We start from the raw sequence: 13,334 nt of genomic DNA on the forward strand, positions 1-13,334 counted from the left end.
ATAAGTGCGTATACAACACCTGGCGGGTTGCATGAACTGAATTGGGGAGAGTCTGAATTGGAATCATGCAAGGCTCCGTTGGTTTCGGGGGAGCAATAGCGTCTTCTTTAGAAGGTGATCGTGAGGGCCTAGCTGGAAGTGCGAAGCCGGTGGATGGTGCGGCTAGTGCCAGGGTGGCTACAATAAAAAATGGAGATGTGAGAAATGGCGACTCCAGAGACAGCGAGTTCAGCAATGTGAATCTCGGATCTGTGAGCGTTGTTTCTGACGAACCACCCAGTGGAAGAAAGATTGGCGCTGGCCATTCCAGGGAGCCCTCAGAGTCCACCTACAGTTTCCTGGATTTCTACACTTCCAACGGAAGTCCCCCGCGGGAAGACGAATCCAAGAGGGAAGAACCTGTTCAAGAGGAACCGTTTTTGGTAGTTTCGAAGCGCGGAGAAGAACCTGACGATGCGAGATTAGGTTCCACCAAGGCCATACCGAAGAGAACAGAGTCTCTGATGTCTACGAGAACATCGCGAAATTCGGCCGAGAGGATTCGAAGCAATATTGAGTCAGATCTGAAAAGCAGTTCAGCATCTCACCTGCCTTCGGTGAAAAACACTGGGCAGCTCAAGAGAACATCCTTCCTGACCAGTGATAGAGATAGATACGGCTTCAAGAAAACAAGCAACCACATATCGGAATCCAAGTATAATGCTTGGTGGAAGGAATATTCGGTTTATGTGGTACGCAGGAAGATGAAGTGGGAGAAGTTTATGAATAAGAGTGGTTTATCTGGCCATTCTTCAGGAGCATCTTTCAAGGCGCCGTCTCGGTTCCCCCCAAAGTCTGATGACCTCAAGAGGTTTGTTAGAAAGGGAATACCCGCAGAATGGAGAGGGAATGCTTGGTTCTATTTTGCGAAGGGACCTGAGAAATTGAAGGAAAACAAGGGAAAGTACGACCGTCTCGTAGAAGAGACGTTGAATCTGGTGAATGAAAATACAGAGGCTATCGAGAAAGATTTGCACAGAACGTTTCCAGATAACATCTACTTCACCAACAAGACATCTGTTAACCAGGAAACTGGTCTGGTAGAGGAGTCCGAGTCTCCTCTCATACAGTCATTGCGTAGGGTGCTCTACTGTTTCTCGCAACACAACCCTGCCATTGGCTATTGCCAATCTATGAACTTCATCGTTGGGTTGCTACTGATATTTATGGAGGAAGAAAAGGCGTTTTGGATGCTGGTAATCATCACTGAGCGTCTTTTGCCTGGGATCCACGATATCAACCTTGAAGGTGTGAGCGTTCACCAGGGTGTCCTCCTAACATGCATCAAACAGTACCTACCACAAGTCTGGACAGTCATCAACTCCACGATAAAGGACAAGCAAAACACTGACATTCTATTAGATTTACCGCCACTATCATTCTGCACTACGAGTTGGTTCATGAGCATTTTCATCGGGGTATTGCCTATAGAAAGCACATTAAGGGTATGGGACTGTCTATTTTACGAGGATACAAAGACCCTGTTTAGGATAAGTCTGGCAATTTTCAAGATTCTGGAACCGTCCTTGATATCGGCTGCGCAAACAGCCAAGAGTCGCCATAGGCATTCCAGTCGTTCGAGCATTTACAGCAATGATTCAGACGATGCAGACATGGTGACGGCCGAGCTGTTCCAGTTGATCCAAAACACGCCAAAAACACTTCTTGATGCAAACTCGCTCATGGAAACGTGTTTCAAGAAGTACAACGGGTTTGGACACGTTTCGCAGGACGAGATCAACAACTGCAAGAAGTACGTTGCCAATAAAAGACAGAGGTATCACGAGATGATACAGAAAAGAACCTCGGCTTTTGGATCAGACGTCGATCGCCGCGCGCTTTCTGAAGAGGAGCGTCGGAGATTGTTGGCAGAATCCATGGGATTGTATGCTGATAAGAAGGTCGGTCTTCGGGCTTCGAATTGGAATGGAAGGTTGAGCGGAAGGGTCAAAAGGATACAGAGCAGGCTCAGTTGAAAATTGAGGAGAAAATCGGTCAAAAACTTCAAAAAAGGTTCATAAAATGGTTTGCTATATTACAGCTTATCTTGATAGTGTCCCCCAATACTAATCACTTCAAGGCGTAGGCTTCGGTATCTGAAAGTCCAGCGAGAGATACCCGCCCTTGCGCGGTCTGATTATCTTAACTGGCACATGCTTCTGTCTAAACTTTTCGTTTTGTTCTTCAACATACCTTTCCAGTCTGAGTGTTGCATTCACGTCTGGAGAGAGCAACTTTGTAGGCAGGTGTGAAAACACGAAGAAAGTGGCAGTATCAAAAATGTTCCACAAAAACGTTTTCCATGAAAGAGGGTCAAAACTTTGCTTCAAAAACTTGTTTATATCTTCAACTAATTGCAAGAATTCGTCAGCAGTGAGATATCTTGAGAGCGGACTTACCGAAGTGTATCCGTAATACTGTCCTTCAACACAACCCACAATTTTAAACTCTTTAGTTCCTTCACCATCAGTGTAGGCACCCTTCTCATCTCCAGGGAGAAGCGTCGAAAATTGGGGGTACCTGTCTGCTTCCACCTCATAAGATCTTGGTATCCTCACGATCCTGGTATCCATGGCGTCTGCAGTATTCGGTGCAGCATACGGATTGGGAAAATGCGTCGCTATAATTCTTCTCTGATGTTCTATTAATGGACCAAGTCCATATGCTGTGACATCTTGATACAAACTGAGCGCGTACTCGTGATAGTTGAAGAACAGTGTCTTCTGTATGTCCGCGTCCGGAGCGGCTGCCGACTTATCGATTCCGGAATCATTGTTCCCGGACACGCAGTCAGGTGACTCATCCATTATGAGGCAGGAATCCGGTCAATCAAGAAAAGCCAGCAAAGTTCATCACTCACAATGAGTAGAATGATAAAGATGACATGTGTCACAGGTTTGGCGGATGGAATGATAAAGTCGTGCGGTTACCTTCGTGTACACACACGACTAAGATGGCGACTGGTGTTCAAAAGTTCAGCTGGTGAGTTGAACGGTGGCTGGTTCTGAGTGTTGCAATCACACAAACACTCAGCAATCATGAGTGACTCTTCCGAGAAAGATGCAGCAATCAAGCTGTTGTACCTTCTTTCAGTGACTAAGTCGGATATCAAATTCCCGGACCATTATGTCCAGGAGCTAAAGACTGTCAATCAGTCTGCACACAGTGTAAGCTATTTTCAGTTGGGAAAAATATCTCCTTTTGATCCTTTGAAATCCTAACACCAAAATCTTTTTTTAGTACCAGCTATCACCATATGACTATCCTGCACAGAAAAGACCTGATAATACCCAATCTGGCAGGTCGATCAACTTGACGGTGAAGTCTATCAGACCCCCCAGATTCACAGCAACTGTTTCAGCCAGCTCCAAGGATTTGGTGTATAACGTGAAGAAACAGCTAGTTCAGAGCGTACCAGAGCTTAAAGATATCCACGAGTCTCAATTGAAGCTTATGTTGAAGACCAAGGTGTTGCCAGACACAACCACATTAGGAAGCCATGTACCAGACGGAGAAGACGCTTTGAGTCTCATGGTGATGGTGGGCAAACTCGAGGCTGGCGCTGAAAATTCCAGTCTTGTTGCAGCGGAAGCAGTGACGCCGAACCCAGAAAAAGCCTCGAAAGCGTTGTCTGCGGAAGCCATGGACGTTGACCTGAAAATCTCTGAGACGGCTTGGTCCAAGGTGTATGCTATTCTTGAGGGCGAGATTAGCGACAAGTCCAGACTGGATGCATATTTTGAGAAGATTAAAAGTTTGGCGATTTGAAAAGTGTCTAGCATATATAATGTCTTCATTTATTGATTTTCTTTTCCCAAAAAATCAGAAAAATTGCAAATTTCGTACTTTGGTTAACTCATGCAATAATCTGTCCAAATGCGGCATCAGGCTTTTCACCTCAAAACCTCATCGATAAGAACGTGATCAAACTCTCAAACTGCGAGAGCTATATTTCGAACAATAGAAACAATATTTGGATGGAATTGGTGAATTATTCGAGGGAAAGACCTGTTTAACATGCTATCCTCGCCAGAACTCATTATATTGCACATAGGTGCGGGAAAACACTCGCTAAAGAATGAGTATGAATACAGACGGCTGATGAAGAGAGCAATAAAGGCATATGGTCACCAAGAGACCGAGAGCTCAGGCGTCTTGAAAAAAGTTTCAGAAGATGATCTGATTTGGACACAGTATGAAAGATTATTGAAAGCCACCGATATAATTGAGAAGAGTCCGTTGACTAACACTGGTTTTGGATCGTCTCTGAACTACGAAGGCGAGGTTGAGTGTGACGCTTGCATACTGGTTTCGGGCTCAAAATCGACCCAGTTTTCGCTGAGTAATCAGAAAAGCTCACAAACTCCAATAAGAAACTGCTACAATCGATATAGAGAGCTTGTTCTGGAGAGACCTGCTGCTCTGAGGAGACTCGGGTTCACACCTCCAGTGATGGTAGTGGAAACGGACGATGGCGATAAGAGCACCCAGAGATCCCTGGTGAGTCCAAAAGCTCTCCAGATGTATCTTGATTATCGGGAGAAACTGGAAATTGACTTTTCGAATTTTGAAACTCGCGATTTCGAGATCAATGATACGGTGGGTGCAATCTGTCTCACAAGGACTGGCCATACGTTTGCTGCTTCTTCCTCGGGAGGAAACACTCTCAAATATCCAGGAAGATTGGGATGTGCTTCTATAGTAGGTGCCTCTATTTTTGCCTGTTCAAATGATGATGTCCGCGTCTCTGTGATGTGCTCTGGCAACGGCGAAGACATCATCCAGGCAGATTTGGCTCGATATTGTTGCCGATACATCCTGGACCATTCTCGCTCCGATAAGATGGTCTGTGTCCTTCTAGAGGAGGCAATTTCTGGGGCATTTGAAAAAGTCCAGCTTACCGCGGTCAACGGCGAGAGAAGCCCGATCGTCTATGCTGGCGCGGTCGGCTTCTTGCAGCGCTTAACAGACGCCGCACCTACCAGCGTGTTCTACGCATACACTACAGAGTCGTTCGTGTTTGCATTTTCCAGCCCAGGCTCAGGTACATTGGACCATCACTTTCTGACGAATAAAAAACCAGTCGGCCACTTCCAAAGGGGAGAGATTTTCTTGGAGTCTCCAGCATGAGCCGCGCGGCGGCTATCTTGCTCATCACGTGATCGCGTTTTTTTGAGGGTCCCATGAGGAAAGGGCTGAACGAGTACCGATGTCCTTCCTAACCCTGAGTGCGATAAGGTGTTTTTTGCTTGTTGTCTAAGGGGTGAACCATCGACTTGCGTGCCCTTGCTCTTCTAATTATACGCTAGTATATACCTGGCTTGAATTGCGCAAAGATCTGCGCTGATTTTGACTGGAACCGGCCATTTGCTCTTTAAAGGTTGTTTTGCATAGCAACAAATTTACTGACTAAGCTATTTCTCCAAGCAGAGACAGTGGCATATCAAGGCCGAAAATTGTGGCTCGGTTATTGTTTGATGGTATAATTGCGAAGGAAACACGTCTTTATATTTTTTCACACAAAAAGCCATGGGCCCTCCTCTGGAAGGCGGGTACTGGGTAGGTCTCTATGAAAGAGACCACTTCGCATCTCCAGAAAGATTCTCCGCAAGCGACAGCAAGACCATGAGGATTGTGGCAATTGTCTCATCGAGCGTTTCGATATTTGCTGGACTGATAGGTCTCTATATGTATGGAGCCATACATCCTCGAAAGCGTGTCTTTAGACACCAGCTTATTCTGTTTCTGATATTGTTCGATTTCATCAAGGCGATTATCTTGTTAATTTATCCGGCCACTGTGATGTCTAGGCCCGAGATTTACGATAACGAGCAGTTCTGTTCCACGGTTGGGTTCTTTTCTGCGTTTGCAATTGAAGGAGCCGACTTGGCGATCTTGACATTTGCAATCCACATCTTCATTTTGATTTTTTGGCCCAGCTTCAAGGTTGCAAATGGTACCAATATTGAGGGGGGGCTTTTCAAAGCACGATACTACGTTTATGTGGTTTCTGTGGTATTACCTGCACTTCTGGCAGCGCTTGCGTTTATCAACAGAGAAGATCCGTACTTCCCACAGACCACATGGTGCTACCTGCCTTCGTCCCCGGTTGCCTACCAGCTGGCTCTGAGTTGGGTTCCCAGATGGTGCATAATGGTTTTGATCTTTGCTATCTATATTTCCGTCTATTGGCACGTGGTACACGAGTACTCACGTGTTTCCGGAAGTATGAACGACATGACGCAGCGTGATATTGCCAAGCAGATGCTGCGGGAATCGTTTCTGTATAAAGCTGGAAAGATACTTTTGATGTTGCTGTTTCCAGATATCCAGATAAGTGCCAAGTTGTACGGAAGGGGGCTGGATACCGATCTCGACAAGCAGAACCTGGACAGACTGCGTAATATGGGAGTGGATGATATCGAAAACAACCTCGAAGACATCACGAGAAATGTGGCCAGATCTCCTCTGGGATCTCCTTTGGGGACTTCTCTAAGGTCTCCGTTGCATTCTCCGTTGCAATCTCCTTCAGGTGAAGAGAATCCCCAGGATACCTCTGCACCTGCTATAGCTGGTCTGGACATTCAGCGCAGTCTGCACAGAGAAACGATGGAAATGTTTCAGATACGAAAACTGCAGATAATGAAGCAGATGAAGGCGGTTTTCATTTACCCATTGGCGTATCTTCTTCTATGGCTTTTTCCCTTCATTAACGAGGGAGTCAGACTGCACTATGGAGGAGTCAAGGATGTAATGCCATGGCTAGCAGGAATGTCTGCTTTCTTTCAGGCTTTCAACTGTACAGTCGATACATTTGTGTTCTTATTAAGAGAAACTCCTTGGAAACTGACTGTTTCCAGAATTGACAGAGACGGAACTGGCCATTATGCACCATGGAGATACTGGGTCAGTTGGCTGCCTCTGTACAAAATGAACGAGCCTTCTCAAAAAGGCAAACTTAACCGCCCAGCAACAGTCTCCAACTTCTCGGATGCCAGCGGGAATGTTTTCCAGCTGAATTTAATGGATGATGCTCAGGAAATTCCCGACTTCATCAAACCTTTTAGCAACTTTAAGTTTGAGGGAGACGGAAGTGCGGTTCCGATGTCTGCATCTGCCATTGTATCAACGGGTGCAAACCGCCAACTTTCGGTCGTGGACCCTATGCAATGTGGGGAAGCTAGAACTGGTACTGGCACCCAAGACGCTGAAGGAGACGAATTTTCACTGGCCGATGTTCTGAGGATGGGGCCACCATCGACGCCGCCTCCCGAATCCTCGGGGATGACGGCTAACGACGATTCGCAGTCGCCGAATCAGCAACGCAGAAGAAGCTCAAAGTTCAGCTGGCTGGGCATATCATTGAAGGGAAGCTTCTCTGGCAGTTCGCGCAAGCACTCTGCGCATTCTGCACAATGGGCTGGTGATGTCTCGCCCGTGAACTCAGGTGGTTCAACCATTAGTCCGACCGGGTCCTGGTTGGCGCACTTGTCGCAGCAACAACATAACAGGCTGACCGCTGACTCAAAACTTTCGAATATCCAAGAGGGAAAGACTGCTCGATCAGAAAGCAAGGCCGAGGAGGACGATGATGATGAGATGGACATAACCGATTTTCTGAGGAGGGGGCCTGTGTAGCGGCCAAAATAAGACGTTTAGGTGATAATTCTACACTTTAATAATGACCACTTACGATTTTTCAGAGTTCTGTATTATGCTGAGTTCGGCTGAATGTGACAGAATTTGACTGGGAGGGACTAGAATGGTCATTTGGAGGCATATTCAAGCTCAAAAATCTCCTTCAATCGCTTCAACCACTTCATGTTCTATTTTCAGACTGTTTCTTAGCTTTCTTCAAAATCTCTTCCACTATCTCTCTCCCATGTCTCCATGCTCCTTTAACGCGGCATTGGCATACCACGTCCCTGAGGTGGAGCCATCCCAGCATTAGGAGCAGAACTCTCCTGGTTAGTGATGGTCTCATCCACAGACAAAATCAATGTAGAAGCTTCCGTGGCAGATTGTAAAGCGTTAATTTTCACAAGGGCTGGTTCCCACACAAAGTTGGCCAGATTGTCGCCAATAGTCTCAGACTTGAAGTCTATTCCGTACCAGGTCTCGCCCTTAGCATGAACAGCACGCAGCTTGTTGAGCAGATCGGTACCATCAAAGCCCGCATTTTCACATAATTGTCTGGGTATAACCTCCAAGGCCTTAGCAAAAGCGGCAATGATCAATTGCTGCTTTCCTGAAATGGTATGAGAGTGATCACGCAAGTACTTAGAAAGCTCCATCTCGATGGCCCCTCCACCGGCAACGACTTGGTGGTTCTTGACCGCTCTTCTCACAATCATGATAGCATCGTGAAGAGAACGCTCGACTTCAGCAATGACCTGTTCGGCACCACCTCTCAACAAAAGAGTGCAGGTCTTGGCCTCAGGACAGCCCTTAAAGAGGTTATATCTTTCACTACCAACTTGGACTTCTTCAAACAGATCACATGTACCAATGTGCTCTGGGAGAATGTCCAAACACGTTGACTGGACGGCACCTCCAACGGCCTGAATGACTCTGTCCATATCTTCGGAGGCAACTCTTCCGGCGCAGAAGAGACCACGGTCAGCAAAAAACTGGGTAGCCAGATCACCGATAGGAAGCTTGGAAAGTACGATGTCAGCCCCAGTTGCCACAACAGCCTCAAGCTTCTGGAAGATAATTTCCCATTCGGCATTGACAATGGATTGGTAATCTTCAACCTTCTCGATCCGCACCTCGGCGTTATCTTTCTCTGCCTTGAGCTCCAATTCAACGTTCAAACACACGATTTTTGGGGAGCGGAAAGTCTTGGGTTGCTGCTCGAACCCGGCATACGAAAACGTCTTCTTGAATGCCACACCGTCCACGAAAATGGAGTCTTGCATGGCACCTCCAGGGATCTTCTTGATACCGATCAGACTCTCATCAAGGTCCTTCTGGTCCAGAGAAAGCACAGCATCAACAACCATCTTGGTGAAAAAGTCTGCATTGTTGTAGATAAGCTTGGAGGACATGGCGGTCTTCGCACACTTCTCCAGCAATCCGCGAAACTTGGTCGCGTCCGAACTGTCAATGTCGATGGCTAGTTCGCGGATCCTGTCCACAGCTAGCTGACATGCCTTACGATATCCCTTGACTATCACATTTGAAGACATTCCTTCCTCGATGAAAGCTTTAGAGCTCTTCAACAGCTCGCCCGCGAGCAAAGTCACGGATGTGGTTCCATCACCGATCTCAGCATCCTGGGAACGCGAAACATCCACCAAAATCTTGGCTGCGGGATGAACAACATCTAGCAATTTCAGGATGGTGGCACCGTCGTTGGAAATGGTGGTACGACCGTTGGAGGAGACGATCAAAATGTCTGATCCAAGAGGACCCAACGTGGGCCTCAGAGTATCCTGGATGGCGATACACGCATTGATATTGGAGATGATCTGGCCTCTTCCTTGGGACGTGTCAGTGCCCTCTCTCAAGACGACTACTGTTGGAGTTTGGTTGAAACTCATAGCGTTGTGGGTTGTGGGTTGGTGATTGGAGAAAAGAGGGAAGGCGTTGACGGGTTTTTTGAGGAAAACGTTGACCGCGTGGTTTATGTAAGCAAATATTGGACAGACACGACAAAAGTTTGGACGACTTTGCGGCTGCCAAACAGTGAGTACACTACCTTTGTGCAGAAAACAATTATTTGAATTGTCTTGTCTGCACACTACCTAGTTTTGTTTTCTGGGGTAAAGTGTTGAGCTCGGAGCTTCGGTTGGGCTGTCACTTTTTAGCGAGCCAAGTAAAAGCGATTCTTCAGAGGTTTCCCATTCCCGCCGTTCCAGGCATATTTTTGATAGTATACATTGGCTGTACAGTCTACAAACACCCGGATAAACATAAAACCCCCCCTTTTCCCTCGTTTTTCTGCCCCCTTTTCTCGGACGCCAAAGCCTTCAGTATTAGCCCTGCCGACACGACCAAATCTGTTGGGCCTCCCCTCTCTGAAGGGCAGAACAGACTGGTAAGCGCCTCGTTCCAAATCAAGTCCAGAAAACTGTCAAATACGAAACACAAGGTTCTGCACGCACATGCAGACACCATTATACACAGAATCCCATTTAAAACACTAGCTAACTCGTCCCCAAAGACCCCACGCTTTCCCTTCTAGCCGAAAGTCGTGTCGCGAGAACCAATTCTGCCCAACTTCCCCCGCCGAAACCTCTTTGCCCGATTCGGAGCACTTAACGGATTTTTGCCCTCTGATTAATCCTTCCTGTTATCTGTTTAAAGCAGAATTTTGTTGAGTACTCTGATTCTGGCTTGATATACGCTTCTAACAAGCCTTGTTTGGTATAAAGTATATACCAGCAGCACAGCAATTTTTCTAATATTAGCAAAAGCTTTTGTTGTTAGCCCGAAAGTGTTGCTTGTGGCCCCTTTGTGGTTTTTCCTGAGTTGCCACTGATCTAGCCGTTTAGGATTTCGCTAGACATCTCCGATTTTTGAACTAAAAGTTCAACAAGTTCAACAAGTTTAACAAGCCCAACAGCGTGTTTTTTCGTTATGGTCTTCCAAGTCAACGTACCAGTTGGTGAAGCAAAACAGGGCGAAACCGCCCCGCGCCGGAACTACAAAGTTGCCGACGGGGCTGTTTCGCGTCCTGCCGGAATCAAAGGCTCCACTGTTTTTGACTACTTCAATGAGTGTGTTGCCATGAATAGCCGTCACAAGGCCCAGGCCTGGAGAGACCTCAAGGCAGTGCATATTGAAACAAAGAAGGTGACCAAGCTCGTTGATGGACAGATGCAGCAAGTAGACAAGGACTGGACCTATTACGAGCTTTCAGACTACTCCAGCATCACCTTCACTGACTTGCAAGAGCTTGTGAATGATTACGGCCGCGGAATTGCAAAGCTGGGTGTCTTGCCCGGCGACGTGGAACGTCTGCACATCTTTGCTTCGACCTCGGCCAAGTGGATGCGTACTTATCTTGCCACTCAGACCATGGCAATTCCAATTGTCACTGCTTATGATACGCTTGGTGAGGAGGGGCTGACCCACTCTCTTGTTGAGACCGGCTCTGTTGCCGTGTTCACTGACAACGACCTGCTGGTGAAGCTGGTCAACCCACTGAAGAAGGCTGACAAAGTGAGATATATTATCCACTCATCGCCGCTTGACCCAGCCGACAAAATTGCAAATGGTGCGTACTATGCCAAAGCTGCTGCTGCCATTGAGAACATCAAGCAGACCCGTCCAGATATCCAGGTTATCTCATACGATGACGTCATTGCTCTCGGAAAGGCCAACCGCGACATTCCTCAGGTCCCACCAAAGGCAGACAACTTGTCATGCATCATGTATACCTCTGGTTCTACTGGAACTCCGAAGGGAGTTGTTTTGACCCACCGCAACATTGTGGCAGGCTTGGGCGGTATTTCTGTGGTTATTGACCGCAGCACTGTTACCACCGACGACCGTGTGATTGCATTTTTGCCTTTGGCCCATATCTTTGAGCTTGCTTTTGAGCTTATTGGTTTCTGGTGGGGTGGATGTGTCGGTTATGCAGCTGTTAAGACGTTGACCGATGCCTCGTGTAAGAACTGTCTTGGTGACATGCGTGCCTTTGAGCCAACTGTAATGGTTGGTGTTGCTGCAGTTTGGGAGTCTGTCCGCAAGGGTATTTTGGCCAAGGTGGAACAGACGCCATCGATCACGCAAAAGGTGTTCTGGGCTGCATACAAGGCAAAGCTTGGTATGAAAAATTGGCACATCCCCGGTACTTCGCTGATCGACACATTAATTTTCAAGAAGGTCAAGGCTGCTACCGGTGGTCACCTTAAGCTGCTGCTCAACGGTGGGTCTCCAATCAGTGGAGCCACCCAGAGGTTCATTTCCAATTTGATTGCTCCGATGCTTGTCGGTTATGGTCTCACGGAAACCGTGGCTAACTGTACCATCCTGGACCCTGACCACTTCGAGTACGATGTGGCAGGTGCCCTTCTCGGCTCGATCACCGTAAAGCTGGTAGATGTTCCTGATGCAGGATACCTTGCCAAGAACAATCAAGGTGAGGTGCTGATCAGAGGTCTGCCTGTGTTTTCGGAGTACTATCGCAACCAGAAGGAGACTGATGCCGCATTTGCGTACGACCGTGAATGGTTCTCCACCGGCGACATTGGTGAATGGACTGAATCAGGTCAGCTCAAGCTGATCGACCGTAAGAAGAACCTGATCAAGACTCAGAACGGAGAATACATTGCCCTTGAGAAGCTTGAGAGCACGTACCGTTCAAACGTCCACGTGGCTAACATTTGTTGTTATGCCGACGAAACCAAGGTGAAGCCAGTTGGAATTGTCGTACCTAACGAGAAGGTGTTGAAGGACTTGGCTGTTCAAATTGGCATCATAAAGAATCCTGAAGACAAGTCCTTAGCCGAGCTTGTGACAAACAAGAAGCTCTGCAAGGCCGTCAACAAGTCTCTGCTTGAGACTGGAAGACAGCACGGTCTTGCTGGTATCGAGCTTATCCTTGGCTGTGTTCTTCTTGACGAGGAGTGGACCCCGGAGAATGGATACGTCACCAGTGCTCAAAAACTGCAGCGTAAGAAGATCTTGCAGCATTCCAAGGACCGTATTGACCAGTTGTATGCTGAGAACAGTTGATTGCATTTAGCAAGTTTTTTACCACCCAAAGGAGTCTTTTCTCCGTTACGAGACCTTTTCCATCATGTTTTTCTTCAGCTCTGTGCTTTCTTGCAGAAGCAACTTCTTTTTTCCTCATTGCTCAGAGGGCTCATCCCGGGCTCTTTAATTACACGTTTGATTGCAGTAACTCGATCTCGTAGTCTTAAGGCGGCCTGAGTGCCATCATTTGACCAAATAAAACTAGACGAAATTTCCAAAAGTCGCTGAATTGTCTGGCATCCAGGGACAGCAATTGAAGTCAGTATAGTATATATATCTATACATCTATACGGACTGGGTTCATCCGGCAAACGGGAACCTGGCGTTTTAAGGTTTGACCTGCAGCTTGCGGCTCCAAAATTGCAGCAGCAACACACAACTCTTGAGCTATAAGCAATGGCCCTACTCGCTAAGAAGGTTATCATATTCCCGAAGGGATTTTACGTTCTCTGTTGTTGGGGAGTGATCTGCAAGGAGGGAATTGATCTGCAAGGAGGGAATTGATTGGTTTGTTGAAAGGTTGTTTGTCCAGCTGTTCGGCTCTTAGTCTTTCGCTTCGTCGATGAACTTCGAGTCCGTTGGAACCC

General features: G+C 47.2%; 8 protein-coding genes across 8 annotated transcripts; 5 read left to right on the forward strand and 3 right to left on the reverse strand.

The window, feature by feature from the left end:
• Positions 1 to 65: 65 nt before the first annotated feature.
• Positions 66 to 2,015, forward strand: KUCA_T00004962001 (uncharacterized protein; the record flags this gene model as incomplete). Its single annotated transcript, XM_022606099.1, has 1 exon — positions 66 to 2,015. The coding sequence occupies one exon, from the start codon at positions 66 to 68 to the stop codon at positions 2,013 to 2,015; it is 1,950 nt and encodes a 649-aa protein (XP_022460965.1).
• Positions 2,016 to 2,114: 99 nt separating this feature from the next.
• KUCA_T00004963001 (uncharacterized protein) lies at positions 2,115 to 2,846 on the reverse strand (the record flags this gene model as incomplete). The annotated part of the gene is made up of 1 exon (XM_022606100.1): positions 2,115 to 2,846. The coding sequence occupies one exon, from the start codon at positions 2,844 to 2,846 to the stop codon at positions 2,115 to 2,117; it is 732 nt and encodes a 243-aa protein (XP_022460966.1).
• Positions 2,847 to 3,077: 231 nt separating this feature from the next.
• Positions 3,078 to 3,807, forward strand: KUCA_T00004964001 (uncharacterized protein; the record flags this gene model as incomplete). Its single annotated transcript, XM_022606101.1, has 2 exons — positions 3,078 to 3,206; positions 3,280 to 3,807. The coding sequence occupies 2 exons, from the start codon at positions 3,078 to 3,080 to the stop codon at positions 3,805 to 3,807; spliced, it is 657 nt and encodes a 218-aa protein (XP_022460967.1).
• A 249-nt stretch (positions 3,808 to 4,056) lies between these two features.
• On the forward strand, positions 4,057 to 5,169 carry KUCA_T00004965001 (uncharacterized protein; the record flags this gene model as incomplete). Its single annotated transcript, XM_022606102.1, has 1 exon — positions 4,057 to 5,169. The coding sequence occupies one exon, from the start codon at positions 4,057 to 4,059 to the stop codon at positions 5,167 to 5,169; it is 1,113 nt and encodes a 370-aa protein (XP_022460968.1).
• Positions 5,170 to 5,568: 399 nt separating this feature from the next.
• On the forward strand, positions 5,569 to 7,677 carry KUCA_T00004966001 (uncharacterized protein; the record flags this gene model as incomplete). The annotated part of the gene is made up of 1 exon (XM_022606103.1): positions 5,569 to 7,677. The coding sequence occupies one exon, from the start codon at positions 5,569 to 5,571 to the stop codon at positions 7,675 to 7,677; it is 2,109 nt and encodes a 702-aa protein (XP_022460969.1).
• Positions 7,678 to 7,937: 260 nt separating this feature from the next.
• KUCA_T00004967001 (uncharacterized protein) lies at positions 7,938 to 9,584 on the reverse strand (the record flags this gene model as incomplete). Its single annotated transcript, XM_022606104.1, has 1 exon — positions 7,938 to 9,584. One exon carries the CDS (start codon positions 9,582 to 9,584, stop codon positions 7,938 to 7,940), a length of 1,647 nt encoding a protein of 548 aa, XP_022460970.1.
• Positions 9,585 to 10,623: 1,039 nt separating this feature from the next.
• KUCA_T00004968001 (uncharacterized protein) lies at positions 10,624 to 12,726 on the forward strand (the record flags this gene model as incomplete). The annotated part of the gene is made up of 1 exon (XM_022606105.1): positions 10,624 to 12,726. One exon carries the CDS (start codon positions 10,624 to 10,626, stop codon positions 12,724 to 12,726), a length of 2,103 nt encoding a protein of 700 aa, XP_022460971.1.
• A 74-nt stretch (positions 12,727 to 12,800) lies between these two features.
• Positions 12,801 to 13,172, reverse strand: KUCA_T00004969001 (uncharacterized protein; the record flags this gene model as incomplete). Its single annotated transcript, XM_022606106.1, has 1 exon — positions 12,801 to 13,172. The coding sequence occupies one exon, from the start codon at positions 13,170 to 13,172 to the stop codon at positions 12,801 to 12,803; it is 372 nt and encodes a 123-aa protein (XP_022460972.1).
• Between the last annotated feature and the right edge of the window lie 162 nt (positions 13,173 to 13,334).

Source organism: Kuraishia capsulata, genomic scaffold (genome assembly GCF_000576695.1).
Source record: "Kuraishia capsulata CBS 1993 genomic scaffold, Kuraishia_capsulata_scaffold_6, whole genome shotgun sequence".
Classification (NCBI taxonomy): domain Eukaryota; kingdom Fungi; phylum Ascomycota; class Pichiomycetes; order Pichiales; family Pichiaceae; genus Kuraishia; species Kuraishia capsulata.